General features: G+C 53.2%; 1 protein-coding gene across 1 annotated transcript in view; it reads right to left on the bottom strand.

The window, feature by feature from the left end:
* KIF6 (kinesin family member 6) overlaps window positions 1–27202 on the bottom strand; it is a 1537786-nt gene that overhangs the window by 781320 nt on the left and 729264 nt on the right. The window contains exon 12 of the mRNA XM_086925888.1: window positions 7102–7234. Coding sequence (XP_086782014.1) covers window positions 7102–7234 — 133 coding nt within the window. The remainder of the gene's footprint in view (window positions 1–7101; window positions 7235–27202) is intronic.

Below are 27202 nucleotides of genomic sequence, written 5' to 3'. Positions count from 1 at the left end.
ACATCCCTGGAGCTGACCGCCCGCCGACTACCTCCCATCAACTTATGCTAGCGCCCCAATACAGGATCTAGTCCAACCAACAGAGAACTTCTCGCCAGCAGTGACCTAGTACTATCCTCACTACCCTATGCATCAACAAATTTGTCCACTGTCCCGGGTGTAACATGTGGTATCGAAACACTTCCCGTTTCAGAGTCTTCTGATTCAGAAACTTCCAGTTTCTTCTCTGAATCTGTGTCCGCTACCGATTGTGGAAGCCGCTCCTGGACACAGCCCTCAACGCCGCCGATCTCTCCGTGTCTGTTTGGGTCGCCGTGGGCCTTCTCGAGTCTGGACGGCGCCGTCTGATACGTTACGACCTGCGGGGACGCGGCCCCTCATCATTCATTCTCATGGTCCGCCCTGAATCACCAGTTCCTGCCCGATAAGATTCCAACCACCTCCACGCCTCCTCCGGACTATCACTAAAGTGCGATTTGCCGTCTAGCATAATTCTGAGGCACGCAGGGAACATCAATGAATACTGCAAACCTTTGTCCTGCAATTATTTCTTGACCACCAGAAAGGACGCGCACAGCTCTGTACCTCAAAAGTATAATCCAGGAACAGCGTCACCCTGCCATTCTCCACTTTGTATGGGCCGGCCGACCGGGCCTTGTGCGGCAGAGGTCCCTGTATTTGTAGTGAAGGAGCCGCGCCACCAAGGGCCTAGTGGGCCTCCCAGGCGCCGCCCTGCGCGCCAGGACTCTGTGGGCTCTTTCCAGGATATAAAACGAAGATCGTCCCTCTGGTGCCACCACTGTTTTCAACCAGTCGTCCAGGTAGTCCAACATATTGGACCCTCCACTCCTTCCAGCAGCCCTACCACTCGTATGTTGTTGCGGCGGTTACGGCCTTCAGCATCCTCAGTCCGCTGTTCCAAGACCTGCAATTTGTTCGTCATATCCCCCATCCTGACCTTCAGCGACTTTTGAGCCGGTTCCATGACCTCCAGCACTGCCTCCGCCTGCTTCACTCTATTGGACAATTTGGCATGATCCACATGGAGGAGACCCAGACCCGTCACCACCTGTGCAATGTCGTGTTGCAGGGTCGTTCTGTTGTCCGAAATGACTGTCAGTATCTGGTCAACCTGTTGCTGTAGCAGGGTCACCGGTGGTGACTCAGCGGCTTTTTGTTTCCTCTGCTCTGTTGCCGAGTCCTCCGGCTCCTGCTGCGCCCCCTCTGCTTTCACCGTGGTTTCCCCATATCCCTGTCACATTGGTGGACCAGGTATGTTGCCTGTGCTGTAGACTAACCCAACAGTATCTGGTCCCCATGATGGACCCCAAGGCTCAAGTCTGGGACCACCGTATACACCAAGCAGTCCCCTCCCGGGTTATCAATAAGGCCGCTGCTCGTCTCTCCGCTCTCCAGGTTCCTAGCTTATTCCGCTGGGCAGTAAGAACTCCAGCGCTCAGCCAACACAAGGTGCACCCCCATACAATCACCCTCACCATCGTGGGTGCAGCCCGGTGCAGCTGGGCAAGACGTTAAAGATCCCGGCCAGATTAACGGTGCTCGATGGCCCTGCCCCCGGCGATGTCAAACAGGCAGGTAGGTAACCCAGCAGTGTAAGGCCACCTCTCGCCAATTGCTGTCTCCGGGACAGAGTCTTGTAGGGGTGTTCCTCCAAAGCATGTGCCCGGTTACACACTTCCAGGAGTAAGGGCCCGCGCTGCAGACAAAGCCAAAATGGCGGTTCTCCCATCGAGTGCCCCCAGTTCCCATTCAGTCTCGGAGCGTTGTACTGCACAGACAAGGTAGGCCGCTCGCCAATTTCCACTCCACTAGTTGGCCCCCCCATACCTCCTGGTGATCGCTTCAATAGCCGGCGCCACCCACGCTCCCTTGAAGTTCTTCTGCTCCTGATCCGGCGCGTCCCACAGCAGCATCGCGCCCCTGGATTTCATCTGCCACAAGCGAGCTCACACTCGGTCACCATATATAGGGCCTCCGTGATCGGGCACCCCCGTACCGGTACGCACTCCCTCTCGAGTGCCGGACTCACACCCCTGGATAGCCCTCAAAATGGCGGAACACTCAGTTCCTCAGTTCAGCAGCCTCACAGTGTGTCCAGTCCCGGAACAGCCCTCCGTTATTCTCTGCGAGCCTCCTTGCATCCGCTAGCGACACGGGCCCCCCAGCCGCCTCTCTGCCCCAACGCCTTCGTCCACCGCTTACTTGCAACGCAGTCCCGGCGGGCGGGCTCCATCAGTCAGCACAGCTTGCAGCTCCCGTTCAGCACCTCCCAAGGAGCTGCTTCAAAATACCTTCTGGCGCCACCTCTCACGATCCGTTGCAGACCGCCATCCTCCGGAGTCCGTCCCGCAGCTATCTTCGGCAGTCAGACGGGCATCAGAACACTCTCATCTGCGCCATCTTGGGGGAGTCCAGAACAGGCTTTCACTTCTTCTTCGTGTTTCTGGCTGTAATGCCAGAAACCGGTCCCCGGGAGCTTGTTTCCTTCCCAGTGTAAGAATTGGCTTTTGTAGTTTGGTTTGCCCTGTTCCCATCATGCACTGGGACAGGAACAGACTAATTTGCATACAGCCAGGTTCTGAAACTGGGATGGTGCAGTGAGCTAAAAAACGGTGTTGGATCTAGCCCTGATCTCTTGACTGGGTGAGAGCTTTCTGCTTAATTCAGAGACTCTGTCCCTCACCACCCCTTGTTGTAAATATTTTTGTCCACCCTAAGCGTGGAAGGGTATTCTCAGATGTGAGACCCTTGCTCATTGCACCATCAGGATTCAAGCAAACCGGGCCGAAGACGGCTGTAATGCCAGAAACCGGTCCCCGGGAGCTTGTTTCCTTCCCAGTGTAAGAATTGGCTTTTGTAGTTTGGTTTGCCCTGTTCCCATCATGCACTGGGACAGGAACAGACTAATTTGCATACAGCCAGGTTCTGAAACTGGGATGGTGCAGTGAGCTAAAAAACGGTGTTGGATCTAGCCCTGATCTCTTGACTGGGTGAGAGCTTTCTGCTTAATTCAGAGACTCTGTCCCTCACCACCCCTTGTTGTAAATATTTTTGTCCCCCCTAAGCGTGCAAGGGTATTCTCAGATGTGAGACCCTTGCTCATTGCACCATCAGGATTCAAGCAAACCGGGCCGAAGACGGCTGTAATGCCAGAAACCGGTCCCCGGGAGCTTGTTTCCTTCCCAGTGTAAGAATTGGCTTTTGTAGTTTGGTTTGCCCTGTTCCCATCATGCACTGGGACAGGAACAGACTAATTTGCATACAGCCAGGTTCTGAAACTGGGATGGTGCAGTGAGCTAAAAAACGGTGTTGGATCTAGCCCTGATCTCTTGACTGGGTGAGAGCTTTCTGCTTAATTCAGAGACTCTGTCCCTCACCACCCCTTGTTGTAAATATTTTTGCCCTCAGTGAGGGCAGGATTTTGGCCCGAAGCTCCGTCCGCGGTTCCCCAGTGCAGGCAGCTCAGTCATCTAGCTATAGGAATTTTTCGGCAGCTCTCAATCCAGGATAAACATAGGAGTCAGCCCGGAGCTTCAGGCTCACGCGTCCATTCTCATCGGCTCGCTAGCCACGCCCCATTCATTGAGACTTCAATGATGGTACAAGTGCAGCCTTACTCGTAACTGTATCTTGTGATTATAGCCATCAGTCACCCAAGGAACCCAACTACATTCATCGATACATCAATGCTGGTGCAAGTGCAGCTGTACCTGTATCTTGTGATTATACTCATCAGTCAGCTAAGGAACTATACACATTCATCGATACATCAATGCTGTTACAAGTGTAGCCGTAGTTGTATCTTGCGAATATAGTCAGTCACCTAAGGTACTTTACAACATTCATCGATACATCAGTGCTGGCACAAGTGCGGCTGTACCTGAATCTTGTGATTATACTCATCAGTCAGCCAAGGAACAATACAACATTCATTGATACGTCACTGCTGGCACAAGTGCAGCCGTAGCTGTATCGTGTGATTACATGCATCAGTCACCCAAGGAACTATACAACATTCATCAATACATCAATGCAGGATACAAGTGCACCCGTACCTGTATCTTGCGATTATACTCATCACTCACCCAAGGAACCCTACAGTATTCATCGATATGTCAATGACAGCGCAATTGTAGCTGTATCTTGCAATTATTGTCATCAGTCACCCAAGGAACTATAGAACATTCCTCGATGCATCAATACCGGCACAAGTGCAGCTGTACCTGTATCTTGTGATTATAGTCAGTCACCTAAGGTACTATACAACATTCATTGATACATCAATGCTGGCGCTAATGTAGCAGTAACTGTACCTTGAGATTATAGCCATCAGTCACCCAAGGAACCCTACTACATTCATTGATACATCAATGCTGGCGCAAATGTAGCCGTAACTGTATCTTGAGATTATAGTCTGTCACCCAAGGAAGAGGGTTAGGGCCAAAGAGCAGGGTCTCCACCGGCACTCTTCGACAACGGGAAGAGGGTTAAGGCCAAAGAGCAGGGTCTCCACCGGGCACTCTTCGACAACCGGAAGAGAGTTAGGGTCAAAGAGCAGAATCTCCACCGGGCACTCTTCGACAACGGGAAAAGGGTTAGGGCCAAAGAGCAGGGTCTCAACCGGGCACTTTTCGACAATCAGAAGAGGGTTATGGTCAAAGAGCAGGATCTCCACCGGGCACTCTTCGACAACCGGAAGAGGGTTAGGGCCAAAGAGAAGGGTTTCCACCAGGCACTCTTTGACGAACGGAAGAGGGTTAGGGTCAAAGAGAAGAGTCTCCACCGGGCACTCTTCGACAACCGGAAGAGGGTTAGGGTCAAAGAGCAGGATCTCCACCGGGCGCTCATCGACAACCGGAAGAGAGTTAGGGTCAAAGAGCAGGATCTCCACTGGGCACTCTTCGACAACGGTAAGAGGGTTAGGGCCAAAGAGCAGGGTCTCCACCGGGCACTCTTCGACAACCGGAAGAGGGTTAGGGTCAAAGAGCAGGATCTCCACTGGGCACTCTTCGACAACGGTAAGAGGGTTAGGGTCAAAGAGCAGGATCTCCACCGGGCGCTCATCGACAACCGGAAGAGGGTTAGGGTCAAAGAGCAGGATCTCCACTGGGCACTCTTCGACAACGGTAAGAGGGTTAGGGCCAAAGAGCAGGGTCTCCACCGGGCACTCTTTGACAACGGTAAGAGGGTTAGGGCCAAAGAGCAGGGTCTCCACCGGGCACTCTTCGACAACCGGAAGAGGGTTAGGGTCAAAGAGCAGGGTCTCCACCAGGTACTCTTCGACAACGGTAAGAGGGTTAGGGCCAAATAGCATGGTCTCCACTGGGCACTCTTCGACAACGGTAAGAGGGTTAGGGCCAAAGAGCAGGGTCTCCACCGGGCACTCTTCGAAAACAGAGCTCATGCTCAGCCCTTCAGGCACTTCGTGAACTCCTAAGAAGTGGCATTTGTAACTATGGTGCAGGCGGTGCCACAAACCCTCAGGCCTGGTGGGACCGTGGACTGCAGACTAAATATAAGGGCTTCTATTTATAGCTCCTAAAACACAGAGAGGGCTCCGCTTCCCCGACAAGAGGCGGCGAGGCTCGCTTCAGGGAGACTGTTTTATGCACAGGAGGAGGGTTTACGTTGATATTTTTAAGAGCACTTGGTTTACACTGCAGGCAAGAGCGCATTCCGTCCCCAGGAGAGACGTCTGAAGAACTACAAATAAACACAGACTCCATCATCAAGAAGACGCCTATAAACACGTGCATTAGTCTATAAATAGCCTCTGCTTCTAAACGAAACCAGGGAATTACAAACATAAATAAATGTATTTAAAAATAAAAGAGTCTGTTTATTTTCGAAGTGACATTACCTCACCACCCTTCGCCGCTCTCATCCCTAATCACTTCCATCCTTAACCCCTGAAGTGAGTTTCCACTTAAGGAGGCCCTGCTTCATCAGACGCCCTCGCGCTGGGCTCTGACAGGGCCCCGCCCCCTCGTGCACGCCCCTGGCCCACTGACCCCAGCCTTTTGGCATTGCCTTGCTTGTTTTGTCTCGTGTTTTCAAAACTTTATTGTTGGAGAAGCTGCTGGGGGCCTCATCGATATAAAAAGGACTATAAAGCAAAACATTTTATGGCCTCAAAAAGCACACACTGAAAGCACTTGAGAACTACTTTGTGTGTCAATGCGCCACTTGTGAAAGGGCGGACGCCCTCACTCGCAGGGATGTTAGCCAATGGCTGAAGCCGGCCCCACCCGGTATCCTTTAGTGGGTATTAGAATGAATGAAAAAGCAACTGACCTACCGAAGAAGAGGGCTGGCTGAAAACACTATCACTACAACAAGTCACGACTATTGGCTTTTGGCTTTTGGCCACAATAAGTGTGGCAGGGTATGCTCAGACGTGAGTCCCTTGCTCACTTTGCCACTGGATTCAAGCAAGCCGGGCTGAAGAAGGCTGGAATGCCAGAAACCGGTCCTCGGAAGCTTGTTTCCGGTCCCGGGAAGACATGGCTTGGCAGTTTGAGCTGGACTGTTCCCATGAGGCACAGGGTCAGACTGATTTGCATATGGCCATGTCTGAACTGGGGTGGCAGAGTGGGCCAAAGAACGGTAATGGATTAAACCCAGATCTTTTGACTGGGTGTGAGTGTTTGATTCAGATGCTCCGTCCATCACCACCTCCTTTTGTATCTGCGAGAGTTAGACACCAATCGATTACCATCTTGTGTTTTATTTAAATTTCATCCTGGTAGTCTTAAGAACAATCAGAAAAAAACTCCCTTTGAGGCAGAGTCTAAAAATCAGGTTCAAAACAGCCTAAAAGTAGGATCCTGGTCATTGAAGAAGCACTTCTGGGCCCTAATTACAGTCAACAGAACGGTGCAAACTAACTTATCCGATGCCACTTTCATTTGTACATATTCATTTATAATTTAGTAACTCAAAATTGGCAGAAAACGAATATTGGCCTGTGTTTGTAATTTGCTCTGTCTGTGAGACAGGCTCACTCTCTTCAGCCGACTGACAGACACTCACACCTCACTCAGACCTCAAACCTCCAACAGATGAAGGCGGAAACGATACTGATCTCATTGTCTCTTTGTTGTAGGAGATCCCGGATCTTCTGCACATCTTCTCTCTCTCCGGGGCTGTGTGGAGACGTGAACTGTGTGTCTTCAGGCGCCGGGTCTGGTATGCGGGTCCCGGTCAGCATTCGCTGTGGGTATCAACCAACAAGTGTCAGCCTGAGCATCTTCCAAGACAAGCCACCTCTACCTTCTCACTCCCTCCAAAGGCAGCCTTCCTTCTACCCATTCTACTTACAAGAACTTAAATACGAAAAAAAAAACTCTAGGCTTCCTTTCTCGCTCCTGACCAAGCATGGTAGGATGATGGGGTGTTTGAAATGATTCTATGTAGTAGGAAAGTCCTAAATGATTTAAAGACTTGTAGGTGAGTGTTCTGAATTGAATTCTTGCTTTAATTCTTAACAGGATCAAGATTTAAACAAGGCAACAGTGGCAAAAAGAGGAAATAATCACACATTCTATAAGACTTACGGACAAGAACTCCCACTAGGTTCAGATCATCAAAATGCCCCATAAACATCCCTACCCCAGGTGCCACTCCTTTGCACATTTACACACCTCCTTGTACCACCAGTCCCCTCTGTGAACACTCTGGAAAAAATAGATTCGTGTATAGAGAAAATACAACTGTAGTCCTAGTTCATAAAATCCTCTTTATCGATTCAATAAAACTTATACAACATAATAAACTACACAAGACATACTACACACCAACATGGAAAATGGAAACAAGGCCTAATACATTAGCCATAAACATACAAATCTACCATATTGTCAATGTATAATCATCGTAATTATTCAGCGCCGGCAGATTATGTTAGAAAGGTTTTCACAATGTATTATTATATTTTGAAAAAGGAGGCAAACTTAACTGCATTCTTCTAAGTAGTCTGTGAATCCAAGTATGTTCAGCTACTGTTTTATCACGCATGTACTCAAGATTTATAGAGACCTCTGATCTGTCAATATTAAAAGTTGTGTAGGCGTTGCCAGTCTTGGCTACGACAGACGGAAACCCTGCCCCAACGGGATTGGAACAGACTCCACGGAGCCATGCAGACCACGAGGGCTTGTAGCAGCCAAGACTGGTTGATGATCTGGATAGAGCGTGGTGAATGGTCTGGGAGATGCAACTTACAACCAACTCGGGCAGAGAGTGAACTCTTCCCAGTGTCTAAAGGCAACTCTTGACTGTGCCCTGTTGAAATGTTGCCTCAAGTTTTGAAGTCTTTGGGGGACAAATGTCACCCCGAACACTAGAAACGGGATTGTCCCTGGCTAGGACAGAATTGGGACAGGCTGCTCTGGGCTCCCTGTGGATCTAGAGAGAGACCCACGGTCCAGAGATCGTACATTACAAAGTCCAACCTTTCTTTATCAATAGATGTGAATGCTGTAATGTATTATTGAAGCTGTCTCGAGACATACACTCGGAGTTATAAGTCCGGCTTCTAAGGATGCAAATTCTACAAGCGTGTGGTTTATTTTGATCATTAAACCCTTACGGCCTTCCCGGAGCTCCCTAGGAAACAAAAGATTCTGTGAAACCAATTAGCTGATCGGTAAATCCAGAATCTTTAGATTTTTCATCCTTTCCATTTTTTTTATAACCCATACAATTGCTTCCAAGGGGTTGACATGGCAGGATAACCTCACGCCGTCAGTACACTTTTTGTGACCTTTCTTAACTTGTTAAATAAAGCAATACATTTTTGACCAATAGTAAACTTGTTTTGCCAAAGTGGGCCTAGGGCATTCAACCATTCATTTATAGCAGACAAGTTCCTTTAAAGGAGACCTAATATGAGCTTGAGCCTCTCTGCAACGAGTGGCGTAAGCAACCCACGGGCGGCCTTAGGCATGTGCAAGCTGTGCTCCTGCACAGGGCCACCAAACCCCAGGGGCCGCCACGCCAATATGTAACCTTAATATAATAATCCTCTGAGGATGGATACATATTTGCGTGGCGGCCCCTGGTAGGGATTTGGCGGCCTCCGGCTCAGTTCCACTTCCAAACACACTGATCCCGGTCCCCACCCCTCTTCACTGGCCTCCGCGCTCCGCCCCGCCCGACCCCCTCTTACAGGGCCCCCTACCTACACTCCCTGCCCAGGGCCACCATGAGCCTAGAGCCGCCCCTGAGCAACCAATCAGAGGAAATGGGCTGAACTACTAACACTGGGTCTTCTAACGGTTCCTGACGGGCATCCAACATTTCTGAGAGAAGAGGGTGTAGGAGAGTTGGGTCTGCTTCCTATGGTCACCCTCACTTTTTGCTCTGATTCTCTGGTTTTTCGACTTTAGTGTGGCTGTGGGGCTGCTAATCAGACCCACAGCCCAGCTGTTCTCTCTCTAAATTGATACCATGTACTTTAGGTACATACCAGATTGGTTACTGGGTCACCCTTGTGAGCCCCTGTACAGTGTGGCATAGGTACACCTTAGGCTTACCAGGGGCTGCAGCATGTATTATGCCACCCCTGGTTTGCCTTCCAAACTGACACCACAGCTCTGTTAACACAGCCTGGGTAAGGTGGTGTAATCACCCCTTACTTAGATATAGTATACCTATATCTACCTTTATATATAGACACATATACACCTATAAGTCACTCCTATGGTAGGCATCGACAATCTTGGAGGCAGAGTGCTTGGTTTTATGTGAGAGGGTGCCCTAGCATGAGCTGAGCCCCTCTGCAGCTTTCGGAACCATCTCCTTATGGCTGTTCTATGATCTATGATATAGCTATACCATATACTCTTAAGTGCATTATAATCCTTGCACGCGGTTAATGCTAACTATGGTTTGGCTTTATCAAAACATGTTGTGTATGGTGTCAAACACATTGGAATACTACCCCCCCCCCGCCAGTCCTGGCGGTGGGGGTAGCATTCCACCCTTCTAGAGGGAGAAGACATGTATGTTACTGCTTTACCCGGTTACAGTTAAACAGAGCCCCAGCATCACCAAACGGATGCTACTGCCACAGACACGAGTGTGACCTCCTGTTGCTGGACGAAACTCCTGCAGGGGAGGCCTGGACAATAGGTTTCCTGTCCAGGGAGGTGCCAGCACCTCCCCAGACAGGGTTTTGTGTATTGGGGCTGGGAGGGCTGCATCAGCAGATGCTTTTTCAGACACTGCCTGGGGCACACAAGGTGCTCCATACATAGCCCGGTTAAAACCAGTTGCTGGGGAACTCCAGCCCTGTTCTGGCGCGAAACTGGACAAAGGGAAAGGGGTGTAACCACCCCCTTTTCAGGTCCACCCATAGGAGGGACCTGTTCAGGTAATCCAGCCCCCATCCTTAGTATAAGTATAGGAGCTGTGTCCCTGGGACTTTAGATTATTCTGGACGAATCTTTGAAAGACATATCTTGGATATTCGACATTCCCTTCTGACTGGAAGACGGAAGACATCTCCCTTGTGGTCAAGGAGTGACCACCCTGTGCAAAGAGGCACCAACAGCAACTTCGCCAGTCTGCATTTTCAAGGCCCCCGTCGGAACCCAAAGACTCTGCGACTCAGGAACTGGACTTCCAGACTTCTCTGACCCGACCCGCATCCACAGCAAAGCTGAGACATGTGGCGGACACGAGAGACGTGGGACCGGACATCTTGGACATCCTACACTTTGCTACCTGCACTCCTTTCCTGAAGCCTCAGTAAGTTGTGCATTGGGGTACCAGAAGCCCCATCCCCGAGCACCATTTGCACCGAAGCCCAGTCCCCGCACTCCGCGAGTGTCCCATTGGCCCCGCCTTTGCATTTGAGCTCGACGCGTCTTGCCTGTTCCTTGCCCATTGACTAGTGAGCACCCTGAAGACGCCATCTTGAATTTACTTTGCTTGCTCCAGGCTTGCTCCAGCTTCCCTGAAAAGAAGAAGCCCCACAGACCTTGCTGGTCTGCAACAGAGCCAATCTCGACATCCTGCATGGGTTGCGGTTGCCATGGCTTGCTGGGTCCAATCCGGATACCGACACCACAGTCGTCTAGATCCATCGTGGGACAGCTCGAATCCAGTGCCTTGTCATCGTCGATGCCTCCCGGACCTCGTGGCTGAAGAGACAAACTCACCTTCTTCACCTTCAAGCACCCGACATCGCCCGTTTCCTTCCTGGTACCTTCCTAGTCACTGGCTAGGGACCCAGACTCTGTCCCCTCTGCTTTCAGGTTCTTCACATCACTGATTCCCCCTTGGATCCACTCAGACTTAGACTGGTGCAAGGTGCCCACTAGAACTAGTGGACATCATATGCCAGGCTAACTTCTCAAAGAGGGGAGCTCACAGTTTCATTGATAAATGCACAGGATCTCTTAGCTTTTTTTCCCACTGGGTTTAAACCAGTGCAGGTCAGTGTTGTCCAGCCCATCTCAGCCGGTATCAGGAGTGTGAGGTGTATTATCTGAATTGGTTGGTATAACATCACTAGATGTCCCACAGTCAGAGGGTTGTATATCTGACTTAAAGCCAGCAGTGCTAGGATTTACAAATACACCTGGATAAGGTAAGTCTATTTAACCTATTTCTGACTGATTTATTGTTTCTGCTGTAAGGATGATGGGAACCATTACTTCTGAAAGAAGCGAGGATGACAAAAAAGTTACTTACCTGCTGATACCATTTTTCTGGTGGATGTTCAATCTACCTGCAGATTACTCACCTGAAGGATAATCTTAGGAGTCAGAATGGATCCAGAAGCTTCTAAGCTCTCATGTCACGGACAGGGGGCGATGGCTTCTTATTGACACTGGAAGTAGTGCTATGTGACATCACCGAAGCCATTTAGCATCCAACCCGGTGTAACAACATCAGAATACATTTTTCCAAAGCCTATGAGGCAAGCAGACGGACTGACAGAGTACTGCAGTGCCAAAATATATTCCGAGATCTTAGTAACATTCCCTTCAACAATTCACCAAACAAGGAGAGGAGCAGGTCGCTGAAGAATCTACATAGAACAACCACAAAGATCATTACTGCAGGCAAGTAACTTTTTTTTCTGATGGATATTTTCATCTGCAGATTTCTCACTTGTAGATGTATAATGGAGGGTGAAAATCTGCTGGCATTGATCATTTTCCAAGGAGGCAAACAAGTCAGTCTGAGGAGCGCCCTACTGAGCAAAGATGTTCTGGACTACCTCCGGAAAAAGCCACCACTTGTGAATGGCAAGATAACGCCAGCTCAGGCTGCCTGCTCTGAAATGTAGAGACCCTGCTAGGTGATATGCGGCGAGCCAGATCCCTTGGGGGTGTGCCAAGACCACAGTCTAAACACTTCTAGGCAAATGAGATGAGACTTTTCCCCTTGCTTGTTGAGGTGCCACATTACAACTGTGCTGTCTTTCAAGATCTTGGTGAACTGACCCGGAATGAAGGGGAGGCAGGCCTTGAGCACCAGCCAAACCACCTATAGTTCCAACAGGTTGATAAGAAGAACCTGTCCTTCAGGAGGCCAGAGGACTCTGATCTCCAGATCCTCCAGATGAGCACCCCACTAAAGGCCACCCCCATGGCCAGGTTTGCCTGTACTCCACATTAGACCACTTCAACTGCAGTCCAAAAAATGTCTCCGTACTCTGTCCAATGCCTGTAGAGGCACCACTACAGGGCCCTCTAGTGCCAAAGTGTGTGAATATAGGAAGCCAGCAAAACTAGGAATCTCAGGAACTTTAGGACTGTAACTCGCACACCTTGAAGTAAGGACGGGGCCATCTCCTGAGAAAATTGGTATCCAGTACCAAACCTATGAACTAGAGTCATTAAGAGGGCCTCAGTGAGATTTGGGGTTGTTGATCGAAAAGCCTATTCGAACAGAAGTGAGACGGTCGACTCCAGATGTATTTGAGCTTATATAGCGCACAGCTACCCACAGTGGGTTTCCCGGCGCTTGCTTAGGGAACCCGTCCTGGTATTCCCCTGTGAGATAACCCCGGCAGGGTATCCACAAGGTGAATGCCAGGCATCCCGCCGCGAGGGGCCGTTGTGGAGATTAAGCAAGCTATTGCCCAGAGTCACAGAGTGTGAACCCGTGAGTCGAGAAGGCACCGGAGCGAGAATTATCGAGTCCGTGGATTTTTTTTAGCCCAAGACCCGCCGAGGCGGGGAATTGAACCCTGGTCCAGGGCCGATCTCAGCTTCCGGGTCTGCCGCCTCTAACCCCTGAGCCACACTTCTCCACAACACATGGCCATCTCCGGTGGCCAGACTTTGATCAGACGGTCATCATGCTATGGAAAGATTGGGATCCCCAGCCTTCTGAGATGGGCTGCCTCCACTGCCATTATCTTGGTGAAGACTTGAGGCACCAACGCCAAACCAAATGGGAGCACAGCAAACTGACAATGAGTAGAACCCACCACAAAGTGCATAATACCATTGGATGCCACCACAACATGGGAATATGGAAGTATGCATCCTGCAGGCTGAGTCATTTGAGCCTCTCCAATGTCCAATGCTTAAAAACTTGAGGTAGGGTCATGATTTTGAACTTTTCTTTTTAAGGAAGAAGTTCAACTCCCTGAGATCCAGGGTCCAATGTAAACTGACGTCCTTCTTGGGCACAAGGAAATAACGGAAGTAGCATCCCTGGACCGTTCCTGCTACAGCACTAACTCCACAGCTCCTTTATGAAGGAGTGCTGCCACGTCCTGTTACAGGATGGGAAGGTGATTCGAGATGGGCGAGGACGACGGGAGTGAGATGTGGGGTGGAGGCTCGAAGGAAAGGAAAGGTGTATCCTCTTCTATTTGAAAGACCCACTGATTCAAAGTAATGGCCATCCATTCCAACAGAAAAGATAACACACCCCCTCCCACTGGCTCCGCGTGGGTCTGGGCAAGAGAACACGGATTGCTTTCCTTAGGGAGCAGATGAGGATGATTTAGTGGAGAAGGAGGCTTGCTGAAGGGATCCCCAGCCTTTCCTCCAGGCCTGTACTGGTGGACCTGCAGGTTTTGCGGTTGCTGCGTCTGGAATAATAAGGATTGTTACAGAGGAGTGGAAAACCACCTGAAGAATCCATCCTTGAAAGCAAGAAAACTGCTGTTATTACCTTTGGGGGTTGAGGCTGTTGGAGGTTCAAAGATTTGGCCATTGCCTTTTGGATTTAAAATATTTGATGGCCCCTTCCACTTTGTTTCCAATTAGCTTGGCTCCATCGAATGGACGATCCATAGGGTTGGTCTGCACATCAGTGGAGAATCTGGATGTCCAGAGCCAGGCATAGCAACAAACTGAGACCAGAGTGACCATAGCTCTTGCTACAGAAAAGGAAGTATCGAGACCCGACTTTATTAAATGTCTGGAGGCATTCTGTCCATCCCTCAACATTTAGTGGAAGTAACCACAAATGTCCTCTTGGATTCATGAACATAGGAAGGCTGAACAGCGCTCCAGGTCCCACGGAACATCAGGTGGGTTTGAAGACCTAGCAAAGAAGAGGAATAATGCAGGGTCTGTACCCGGCTCCAGAACTACGGAAAGGAAAGCTGCACCACCGGAATACCCTGGATTGACAGGTTTGACGCCAATGGACATGAAGGTGCGGGTGGAGTTGGCTTGAAGGACGGGTCTAGCTGTGGAACAGGCTCTGGGCTGGTAGGAGCGGGGTGAGAAGGCTTTACAACGATAACTCTGTCGCTAATGATGAACATAATGTGCGAGTCTGGGGTCACAAAGGTAACCTAACTCGCCCCTCCCTCTTGGGTTTTCTAGGTTTCTTTTTCTTCACTCTACAAGAGAGTGAGGAGATAGATCTGGACTTTGGTCCTGATGGTGACAACTTTGCGTCATCACCGGCCCGGGCCATGCAGATTGTGGCTTCTCACTTCTTGATGGTCCTAGGGTGCATTTTCAGACAAGAGGCGTAAGCACAGGCATCGGGGTCAGAACCTAAGCACCACAAGCAGATGGTATGTAGTACAGTGACGGACATCCATCCATCCATCCATCGCAGTCCCTACAGAGCATAAGGCCTGAACGCTTGGGAGGGGACATCGAACTAAACAGAACATTTTGTGGGAGGTAAACTCACGACTCCAAGGAGAGAGTTTACGGCACAGAAAAAAAGGAGCGGACATTGTTAGGCCGTGGTAGGCGCTATATGGCTTCTGTGGTACCGAGTCTGGCGTCAACATGAAGATAGCGCCCCCTTCCGTCAAGAGCTTTAAAATTTCAGAGCCAATCTGAAATCTAAGATTATTCTACAGGTGGAAAGTCTACAGGTGGATGTATCCTTGGCAACTGTAACTATGATGAGGTAGGGTCTGTGCAGTTAACACATCCCAGACAATTGATGACAATTTACATGGAAGAATCAAGTTTTGCAGAGAGGTGCAGAAAGAATCATTAATGAGGGGGTGTAAATGGTTATCAAAATACTTGTTGGTTAGCTGTAAAAATCCAGATCAGTAGACACTTTGTGGCTTACACTCACCAGAAAACATAAAACACAATGCACGTAACAAATAAAACAACATGAGCCAAGTACCTCAATAATGCATGGAACTAAAAAAAAAAGTCTTTTGAAACAGAAACTGAAAGCAGCAGATCCAAATAAGTAGGCCTGTCAAAGTGGATGGGCCGTGGCCGTCCAAAGAAACCAAGCAGGGCAAACTGAAGAGAATCACAGCGTTGGGGTCTCTCCCAGACAACACATGCAGCTGCGAACACGGGCGGAAGGGACTTGATGCAGTGGGACAGCCCCCGTGGGCGTGGCAGAGTGCCGCCCCGCCCCGCCCCTCCCCCCGAAAGAAGGAATGTTCTGGCAAGATGTTCTAAGACAGGGGAAAAACACACACATGGCCACAACGAGATGCGAGCAGGCCCAAATCGAGAATCAAATACAGGAATCCGTTTACATCACAATTAATGCCTAAGGAATAAAGCAGTCAGAAAGCGTAGTAAAAACTACTTGTCTGTCTGCCAAAGAGCCACATGGAAGAGGAAACAATGTAAATCGGGCGTTTTAAAGGTCCAGTGTCCTCATCTGCACCTGTTCTCAGACTCCGGAGGTTGTTCCGATATCTCATGGGACAAGAAGTTTGTTATCTGCACCACGACCGTCTTCTTGAAATCTGACGGCTGCTTGGAATTAAATCGGGAAAATAAAACCTAAGAAGAGCTTTTGGTCCAATACACACCATTTTCGGAGCTCTAGTGACGTGATCACCAGACATTATGAGGCCATTTCTGAGCCTTTGCAGTAATTTACAACTACCACTAGGTGGCGCCCTAAGGATGCTGCTGTAGGCACACCAGCCCTGGTACCCATCGAACACAAGGATCCACAAACCAGCACTGGTCTCAAAGTAACTTGTTGTTTACATCAGGAAATGCCAAAAATAGTTGTAATACCAGCTACTTATGTTCAATGAAAATCACCCCGAGCTACTATTATTGTGAGAGCTTTAACCCCTTGTATGCTGATGACCAGGGGCGCAACTAGGTCTTAATTTCGGGGAGGGGGGGGGGGGGGGGGGGGGGGGGGGGGGCTAACATGGCAGATGAAGGGGCGTGGCTAATGTAAATCAATGGGGCGGAGCTAAAATGGCAAATAATCAGGATCGGTTAATGCTCAGGTCAAGCTGAGAAAAAAATGTGGTGAATTCTGCATTTGAAACTGGACAACAATTAAAGCACACATTTTTGTTAGTTTGATGCATTGCCCCCCAAAACCCATACTCACCCTGAATCTTAAAATTACCCCTGGCACACCAAAACACATACCCACGCTGAACCCTAAAATTAACCCCCTCACACCCTAAAACCCATACCCGCCCTGAAATCTATAATTACCCCTGGCACCCCAAAACCCATACCCATCCTATCCCTAAAATTATCCCTCCCCGGCACCCCAAAACCCATACCCACCCCACACCCTAAAATTACCCCCTGGCACCCCAAAACCCAATACCACCCTGAACCCTAAAATCACCCCCCTGGAGCCCCAAAACCCATACCCGCCCTGAACCTTAAATTACCCCTGGCACCCCAGAAACCATACCCATGCTGAACCATAAAGTCCCCCTTGCCCCCCAAAACCCAACCTGAACCTTAAAATTACCCCAGGCACCCCAAAACCCATACCCATGCTGAACCATAAATTCCCATCTGGCACCCCATAACCCATACCCACCCTGAACCCTAAAATTGCCCCTGACACCCCAAAACCCACACCTGCCCTGAAACCTAAAATTACCCCTGGCACACCAAAACACATACCCACGCTGAACCCTAAAATGTCCCCTGGCACCCCATACCCACCCTGAACCCTAAAATAGCCCCCTGACATCCGAAAACCCACACCTGCCCTAAACCCTAAAATTACCCCTGGCACCCCAAAACCCATACCCATGCTGAACCATAAATTCCCCCGGCACCCCATAACCCATACCCACCCTGAACCATAAATTCCCCCCTGGCACCCCATAACCCATACCCACCCTGAACTCTAAAATTATCCACTAGCACCCCAAAAAAAATGAACACTACAAACTTACACTACATTTGCATATTTGGAGGGGACTGTCCTCTTTGACGTTTCTATGTATGTAAGTCAAGAACAACATTCACAGTAACCTTGATATGCAGGCAGTAGGTAATGCTGTGCTGAAAAATGCATTAAAGTTACTGGAACTTACACAGAAAAACTGCTGCCCGCTCTTCTGATACTATACTGTGGAGTCTGGCTGACCAGCAGCACTGTGTCCTGGCATCCAGCCCCTCCCGAAGGTCTCACTGTGTAGATCAATGTGGGTCAAATGCACAGACAGCAGGGGGAAAGGGATGGCCAGTGCAGGTGAAGCTTTTCCTTTGTAAATTAATTCCTGCTGGCGTCATAGCCAAGGGTTTGCTGTCTGTGCAATTGTATGGAATACACATCTATACAAGTGCACAGACAGCACACCCTGGGCTATGATAACAGCAGAAATTCCTTTACAGAGGAAAAGCGTCACCTGCACTGGCCAGCCCTTTCCCCCTGCTGTGCACTTCACACCCCATGCTCACAATACATCAAGTGCTTAGGTGAAATCCCTGCCTTCAGGCAAGGATTTCACCTCTGCGCCACTCTAAAGTAAACACAAGAGGTCAGGGCAGGGGGGTTCACTCCCTGAAACTTTTCAGAGGCTCGCTGTCTCGGGCTGCTGGGCCTCTCAGAAATCATTAAAACAATCACATTCTCGGATCGGATGCGCAGCCTTCTTGCACCATTTCAGTGCGTGTCATCTTAGCCCGGGCAGAGGAGGCGACGGGGGGGCTGAAGCCCGGTGAGCCCAATGGGTGTTGCGCGCCTGCTGATGACGAACCCCAGCCGTCATGCACTACGGTGCTGGTGCTCGTGTGCTGATGACGGCTGGGGTTCGTCATGGCCCGCCCCTGTTCTTTTGTTTACCGCACAGCGGCGGAAACGGGCCAGTAGCGAAGGGGTTAATAGCGACAATAGACAAGGGTACCCTGACAGCCACCTTAGGAGAGTGTCCGCAGCACGGCTGCAGCACTGATGTAAACAAGGGTTGTTATTGTGGGGTGACTCCACATGGGTACCACATACCAGCTGCAGTGCCCCTGGCACCAAGAACATAATATAAGTAAAACATTTGTGCAAGAGAGAATGAGTTACCATCCATAGCCTTCATATCCACAGTCAACCATTCTCTTAAAACAGAAGCTTATGGGTTCCGAAAATACACATTTATGTCTCAAAGACCCACTTTTCAATGTTGGGAAATATCCATTAATTCAATCAAATAAAAGCTTCTCGTTTACTAGGCTGGGCTGCACCCAGGAGAGCTACTCACGGCTACCCGGGGAGCTACTCACAGGTATCCAGAGAGCTACTCACAGGTATCCGGAGAGCTACTCACAGGTACCCGGGGAGCTACTCGCAGGTACCCGGAGAGCTACTCACAGGTACCCGGGGAGCTACTCACAGGTACCCGGGGAGCTACTCACAGGTAACCGGAGAGCTACTCGCAGGTACCCGGAGAGCTACTCACAGGTACCCGGGGAGCTACTCACAGGTACCCGGGAGAGCTACTCACAGGTATCCGGAGAGCTACTCACAGGTATCCGGAGAGCTACTCACAGGTACCCGGGGAGCTACTCACAGGTACCCGGAGAGCTACTCACAGGTACCCGGGGAGCTACTCACAGGTACCCGGGGGGCTACTCACAGGTACCCGGAGAGCTACTCGCAGGCACCCGAAGAGCTACTCGCAGGTACCCGGAGAGCTACTCACAGGTACCCAGGAGCTACTCACATGTACCCGGAGAGCTACTCACAGGTACCCGGAGAGCTACTCGGAGGCACCCGAAGAGCTACTCGCAGGTACCCGGAGAGCTACTCGCAGGTACCCGGAGAGCTGCTCGCAGGTACCTGGAGAGCTACTCGCAGGTACCCAGAGAGCTGCTCGCAGGTACCCGGAGAGCTACTCGCAGGTACCCGGAGAGCTACTCGCAGGTACCCGGAGAGCTACTCACAGGTACCCGGGGAGCTACTCACAGGTACCCGGGGAGCTACTCACAGGTACCCGGGGAGCTACTCACAGGTACCCGGAGAGCTACTCGCAGGTACCCGGAGAGCTACTCACAGGTACCCGGGCAGCTACTCACAGGTACCCGGGGAGCTACTCACAGGTACCCGGGGAGCTACTCACAGGTATCCAGAGAGCTACTCACAGGTACCCGGAGAGCTACTCACAGGTATCCGGAGACCTACTCACAGGTACCCGGAGAGCTACTCACAGGTACCCGGGGAGCTACTCACAGGTACCCGGAGAGCTACTCACAGGTACCCGGGGAGCTACTCACAGGTACCCGGGGAGCTACTCACAGGTACCCGGGGAGCTACTCACAGGTACCCGGAGAGCTACTCACAGGTACCCGGGGAGCTACTCACAGGTACCCGGAGAGCTACTCACAGGTACCCGGGGAGCTACTCACAGGTACCCGGAGAGCTACTCACAGGTACCCGGGGAGCTACTCACAGGTACCCGGGGAGCTACTCACAGGTACCCGGGGAGCTACTCGCAGGTACCCGGGGAGCTGCTAACAGGTACCCGGAGAGCTACTCGCAGATACCCGGAGAGCTACTACCAGGTACCCGGGGAGCTACTCACAGGTACCCAGGGAGCTACTCACAGGTACCCGGAGAGCTACTCACAGGTACCCGGGGAGCTACTCACAGGTATCCGGAGAGCTACTCACAGGTACCCGGAGAGCTACTCACAGGTATCCGGAGAGCTACTCACAGGTACCCGGGGAGCTACTCACAGGTACCCGGGGAGCTACTCACAGGTACCCGGGGAGCTACTCACAGGTACCCAGAGAGCTACTCACAGGTACCCGGGGAGCTACTCACAGGTACCCGGAGAGCTACTCACAGGTACCCGGGGAGCTACTCACAGGTACCCTGAGAGCTACTCACAGGTACCCGGGGAGCTACTCACAGGTACCCGGGGAGCTACTCACAGGTACCCGGGGAGCTACTCCCAGGCACCCGAAGAGCTACTCGCAGGTACCCGGAGAGCTACTCACAGGTACCCGGGGAGCTACTCACAGGTACCCGGAGAGCTACTCACAGGTACCCGGAGAGCTACTCGCAGGTACCCGGAGAGCTGCTCGCAGGTACCCGGAGAGCTGCTCGCAGGTACCCGGAGAGCTACTCGCAGGTATTCGCAGGTACCCAGAGAGCTGCTCGCAGGTACCCGGAGAGCTACTCGCAGGTACCCGGAGAGCTACTCACAGGTACCCGGAGAGCTACTCACAGGTACCCGGAGAGCTACTCACAGGTACACAGAGAGCTACTCACAGGCACCTGGAGAGCTACTCACAGGTACCCGGAGAGCTACTCGCAGGTACCTGGAGAGCTACTCACAGGTACCCGGAGAGCTGCTCGCAGGTACCCCGAGAGCTGCTCACAGGTACCCGGAGAGCTGCTCGCAGGTACCCGGGGAGCTGCTCACAGGTTCCCGGGGAGCTACTCACAGGTACCCGGGGAGCTACTCACAGGTACCCGGAGAGCTGCTCGCAGGTACCCGGAGAGCTAATCACAGGCACCAGGAGAGCTACTCACAGCAACCCGGAGAGCTACTCGCAGGTACCCGGAGAGCTACTCACAGATACCCGGAGAACTACTCGCAGGTACCTGGAGAACTACTCGCAGGTACCCGGAGAGCTACTCACAGGTACCCGGAGAGCTGCTCCCAGGCACCCGGGGAGCTACTCACAGGTACCCGGGGAGCTACTCACAGGTAACCGAAGAGCTACTCGCAGGTACCCGGAGAGCTACTCACAGGTACCCGGGGAGCTACTCACAGGTACCCGGAGAGCTACTCACAGGCATCCGGAGAGCTACTCACAGGTACCCGGGGAGCTACTCACAGGTACCTGGGGAGCTACTCACAGGTACCCGGAGAGCTACTCACAGGTACCCGGGGAGCTACTCACAGGTACCCGGAGAGCTACTCACAGGTACCCGGAGAGCTACTCACAGGTACCCGGGGAGCTACTCACAGGTACCTGGGGGGCTACTCACAGGTACCCGGAGAGCTACTCGCAGGCATCCGAAGAGCTACTCGCAGGTACCCGGAGAGCTACTCACAGGTACCCAGGAGCTACTCACAGGTACCCGGAGAGCTACTCACAGGTACCCGGAGAGCTACTCGCAGGCACCCGAAGAGCTACTCGCAGGTACCCGGAGAGCTACTCGCAGGTACCCGGAGAGCTGCTCGCAGGTACCCGGAGAGCTGCTCGCAGGTACCCGGAGAGCTACTCGCAGGTATTCGCAGGTACCCAGAGAGCTGCTCGCAGGTACCCGGAGAGCTACTCGCAGGTACCCGGAGAGCTACTCACAGGTACCCGGGGAGCTACTCACAGGTACCCGGAGAGCTACTCACAGGTACCCGGGGAGCTACTCACAGGTACCTGGGGAGCTACTCACAGGTACCCGGAGAGCTACTCGCAGGTACCCGGAGAGCTACTCACAGGTACCCGGGCAGCTACTCACAGGTACCCGGGGAGCTACTCACAGGTACCCGGAGAGCTACTCATAGGTACCCAGGGAGCTACTCACAGGTATCCAGAGAGCTACTCACAGGTATCCAGAGAGCTACTCACAGGTACCCGGAGAGCTACTCACAGGTATCCGGAGACGTACTCACAGGTACCCGGAGACGTACTCACAAGTACCCGGAGAGCTACTCACAGGTACTCGGGGAGCTACTCACAGGTACCCGGGGAGCTACTCACAGGTACCCGGGGAGCTACTCACAGGTACCCGGGGAGCTACTCACAGGTACCCGGGGAGCTACTCACAGGTACCCGGAGAGCTACTCACAGGTACCCGGGGAGCTACTCACAGGTACCCGGAGAGCTACTCACAGGTACCCGGGGAGCTACTCACAGGTACCCGGAGAGCTACTCACAGGTACCCGGGGAGCTACTCACAGGTACCCGGGGAGCTACTCACAGGTACCCGGGGAGCTACTCACAGGTACCCGGGGAGCTACTCACAGGTACCCGGGGAGCTACTCGCAGGTACCCGGGGAGCTGCTAACAGGAACCCGGAGAGCTACTCGCAGGTACCCGGAGAGCTACTCACAGGTACCCGGGGAGCTACTCACAGGTACCCGGGGAGCTACTCACAGGTACCCGGAGAGCTACTCACAGGTACCCGGAGAGCTACTCACAGGTATCCGGAGAGCTACTCACAGGTACCCGGGGAGCTACTCACAGGTACCCGGGGAGCTACTCACAGGTACCATGAGAGCTACTCGCAGGTATTCGCAGGTACCCAGAGAGCTGCTCGCAGGTACCCGGAGAGCTACTCGCAGGTACCCGGAGAGCTACTCGCAGGTACCCGGAGAGCTACTCACAGGTACCCGGAGAGCTACTCACAGGTACACAGAGAGCTACTCACAGGCACCTGGAGAGCTACTCGCAGGTACCCGGAGAGCTACTCGCAGGTACCTGGAGAGCTACTCACAGGTACCCGGAGAGCTGCTCGCAGGTACCCCGAGAGCTGCTCACAGGTACCCGGAGAGCTGCTCGCAGGTACCCGGGGAGCTGCTCACAGGTTCCCGTGGAGCTACTCACAGGTACCCGGGGAGCTACTCACAGGTACCCGGAGAGCTGCTCGCAGGTACCCAGAGAGCTAATCACAGGCACCAGGAGAGCTACTCACAGCTACCCGGAGAGCTACTCGCAGGTACCCGGAGAGCTACTCACAGGTACCCGGAGAACTACTCGCAGGTACCTGGAGAACTACTCGCAGGTACCCGGAGAGCTGCTCCCAGGCACCCGGGGAGCTACTCACAGGTACCCGGGGAGCTACTCACAGGTACCCGGGGAGCTACTCACAGGTAACCGGAGAGCTACTCGCAGGTACCCGGGGAGCTACTCACAGGTACCCGGAGAGCTACTCAGAGGTACCCGGAGAGCTACTCACAGGTACCCGGGGAGCTACTCACAGGTACCTGGGGGGCTACTCACAGGTACCCGGAGAGCTGCTCGCAGGTACCCGGAGAGCTGCTCGCAGGTACCCGGAGAGCTACTCGCAGGTATTCGCAGGTACCCAGAGAGCTGCTCGCAGGTACCCGGAGAGCTACTCGCAGGTACCCGGAGAGCTACTCACAGGTACCCGGGGAGCTACTCACAGGTACCCGGGGAGCTACTCACAGGTACCCGGAGAGCTACTCACAGGTACCCGGGGAGCTACTCACAGGTACCTGGGGAGCTACTCACAGGTACCCGGAGAGCTACTCGCAGGTACCCGGGCAGCTACTCACAGGTACCTGGGGAGCTACTCACAGGTACCCGGAGAGCTACTCGCAGGCACCCGAAGAGCTACTCGCAGGTACCCGGAGAGCTACTCGCAGGTACCCGGAGAGCTGCTCGCAGGTACCCGGAGAGCTGCTCGCAGGTACCCGGAGAGCTACTCGCAGGTATTCGCAGGTACCCAGAGAGCTGCTCGCAGGTACCCGGAGAGCTACTCGCAGGTACCCGGAGAGCTACTCACAGGTACCCGGGGAGCTACTCACAGGTACCCGGGGAACTACTCACAGGTACCCGGAGAGCTACTCACAGGTACCCGGGGAGCTACTCACAGGTACCTGGGGAGCTACTCACAGGTACCCGGAGAGCTACTCGCAGGTACCCGGAGAGCTACTCACAGGTACCCGGGCAGCTACTCACAGGTACCTGGGGAGCTACTCACAGGTACCCGGAGAGCTACTCACAGGTACCCAGGGAGCTACTCACAGGTATCCAGAGAGCTACTCACAGGTATCCTGAGAGCTACTCACAGGTACCCGGAGAGCTACTCACAGGTATCCGGAGACGTACTCACAGGTACCCGGAGAGCTACTCACAGGTACCCGGGGAGCTACTCACAGGTACCCGGAGAGCTACTCACAGGTACCCGGGGAGCTACTCACAGGTACCCGGGGAGCTACTCACAGGTACCCGGAGAGCTACTCACAGGTACCCGGGGAGCTACTCACAGGTACCCGGGGAGCTACTCACAGGTACCCGGGGAGCTACTCACAGTACCCGGAGAGCTACTCACAGGTACCCGGGGAGCTACTCACAGGTATCCAGAGAGCTACTCACAGGTACCCGGAGAGCTACTCACAGGTATCCGGAGAGCTACTCACAGGTACCCGGGGAGCTACTCACAGGTACCCGGGGTGCTACTCACAGGTACCCAGAGAGCTACTCACAGGTACCCGGGGAGCTACTCACAGGTACCCGGAGAGCTACTCACAGGTACCCGGGGAGCTACTCACAGGTACCCGGAGAGCTACTCACAGGTACCCGGGGAGCTACTCACAGGTACCCGGGGAGCTACTCACAGGTACCCGGAGAGCTACTCCCAGGCACCCGAAGAGCTACTCGCAGCTACCCGGAGAGCTACTCACAGGTACCCAGGGAGCTACTCACAGGTACCCGGGGAGCCACTCACAGGTACCCGGAGAGCTACTCACAGGTACCCGGAGAGCTACTCGCAGGTACCCGGAGAGCTGCTCGCAGGTACCCGGAGAGCTAAACGCAGGTACCCGGAGAGCTAAACGCAGGTATTCGCAGGTACCCAGAGAGCTGCTCGCAGGTACCCGGAGAACTACTCGCAGGTACCCGGAGAGCTACTCACAGGTACCCGGAGAGCTACTCACAGGTACCCGGAGAGCTACTCACAGGTATCCAGAGAGCTACTCACAGGTACCCGGGGAGCTACTCACAGGTACCCGGGGAGCTACTCACAGGTACCCGGAGAGCTACTCCCAGGCACCCGAAGAGCTACTCGCAGCTACCCGGAGAGCTACTCACAGGTACCCAGGGAGCTACTCACAGGTACCCGGGGAGCTACTCACAGGTACCCGGAGAGCTACTCACAGGTATCCAGAGAGCTACTCACAGGTACCCGGAGAGCTACTCACAGGTACCCGGAGACGTACTCACAGGTACCCGGAGAGCTACTCACAGGTACCCGGGGAGCTACTCACAGGTACCCGGAGAGCTACTCACAGGTACCCGGGGAGCTACTCACAGGTACCCGGGGAGCTACTCACAGGTACCCGGAGAGCTACTCACAGGTACCCGGGGAGCTACTCACAGGTACCCGGGGAGCTACTCACAGGTACCCGGGGAGCTACTCACAGTGCCCGGAGAGCTACTCACAGGTACCCGGGGAGCTACTCACAGGTATCCAGAGAGCTACTCACAGGTATCCAGAGAGCTACTCACAGGTACCCGGAGAGCTACTCACAGGTATCCGGAGAGCTACTCACAGGTACCCGGGGAGCTACTCACAGGTACCCGGGGAGCTACTCACAGGTACCCAGAGAGCTACTCACAGGTACCCGGGGAGCTACTCACAGGTACCCGGAGAGCTACTCACAGGTACCCGGGGAGCTACTCACAGGTACCCGGAGAGCTACTCACAGGTACCCGGGGAGCTACTCACAGGTACCCGGGGAGCTACTCACAGGTACCCGGAGAGCTACTCCCAGGCACCCGAAGAGCTACTCGCAGCTACCCGGAGAGCTACTCACAGGTACCCAGGGAGCTACTCACAGGTACCCGGGGAGCTACTCACAGGTACCCGGAGAGCTACTCACAGGTACCCGGAGAGCTACTCGCAGGTACCCGGAGAGCTGCTCGCAGGTACCCGGAGAGCTAAACGCAGGTACCCGGAGAGCTAAACGCAGGTATTCGCAGGTACCCAGAGAGCTGCTCGCAGGTACCCGGAGAGCTACTCGCAGGTACCCGGAGAGCTACTCACAGGTACCCGGAGAGCTACTCACAGGTACCCGGAGAGCTACTCACAGGTACACAGAGAGCTACTCACAGGCACCTGGAGAGCTACTCGCAGGTACCTGGAGAGCTACTCGCAGGTACCTGGAGAGCTACTCGCAGGTACCCGGAGAGCTGCTCGCAGGTACCCCGAGAGCTGCTCACAGGTACCCGAAGAGCTGCTCACAGGTACCCGGGGAGCTGCTCACAGGTTCCCGGGGAGCTACTCACAGATACCTGGGGAGCTACTCACAGGTACCCGGAGAGCTGCTCGCAGGTACCCGGAGAGCTAATCACAGGCACCCGGAGAGCTGCTCGCAGGTACCCGGGGAGCTGCTCACAGGTTCCCGGGGAGCTACTCACAGGTACCCGGGGAGCTACTCACAGGTACCCGGAGAGCTGCTCGCAGGTACCCAGAGAGCTAATCACAGGCACCAGGAGAGCTACTCACAGCTACCCGGAGAGCTACTCGCAGGTACCCGGAGAGCTACTCACAGGTACCCGGAGAACTACTCGCAGGTACCTGGAGAACTACTCGCAGGTACCCGGAGAGCTGCTCCCAGGCACCCGGGGAGCTACTCACAGGTACCCGGGGAGCTACTCACAGGTACCCGGGGAGCTACTCACAGGTAACCGGAGAGCTACTCGCAGGTACCCGGGGAGCTACTCACAGGTACCCGGAGAGCTACTCAGAGGTACCCGGAGAGCTACTCACAGGTACCCGGGGAGCTACTCACAGGTACCTGGGGGGCTACTCACAGGTACCCGGAGAGCTACTCGCAGGCACCCGAAGAGCT

This window comes from Lissotriton vulgaris, chromosome 6 (genome assembly GCF_964263255.1).
Source record: "Lissotriton vulgaris chromosome 6, aLisVul1.2, whole genome shotgun sequence".
Taxonomy (NCBI): domain Eukaryota; kingdom Metazoa; phylum Chordata; class Amphibia; order Caudata; family Salamandridae; genus Lissotriton; species Lissotriton vulgaris.
The sequence above is the reverse complement of the archived record's forward strand: the minus strand, read 5'-3'. Positions and strand labels throughout refer to the sequence as shown.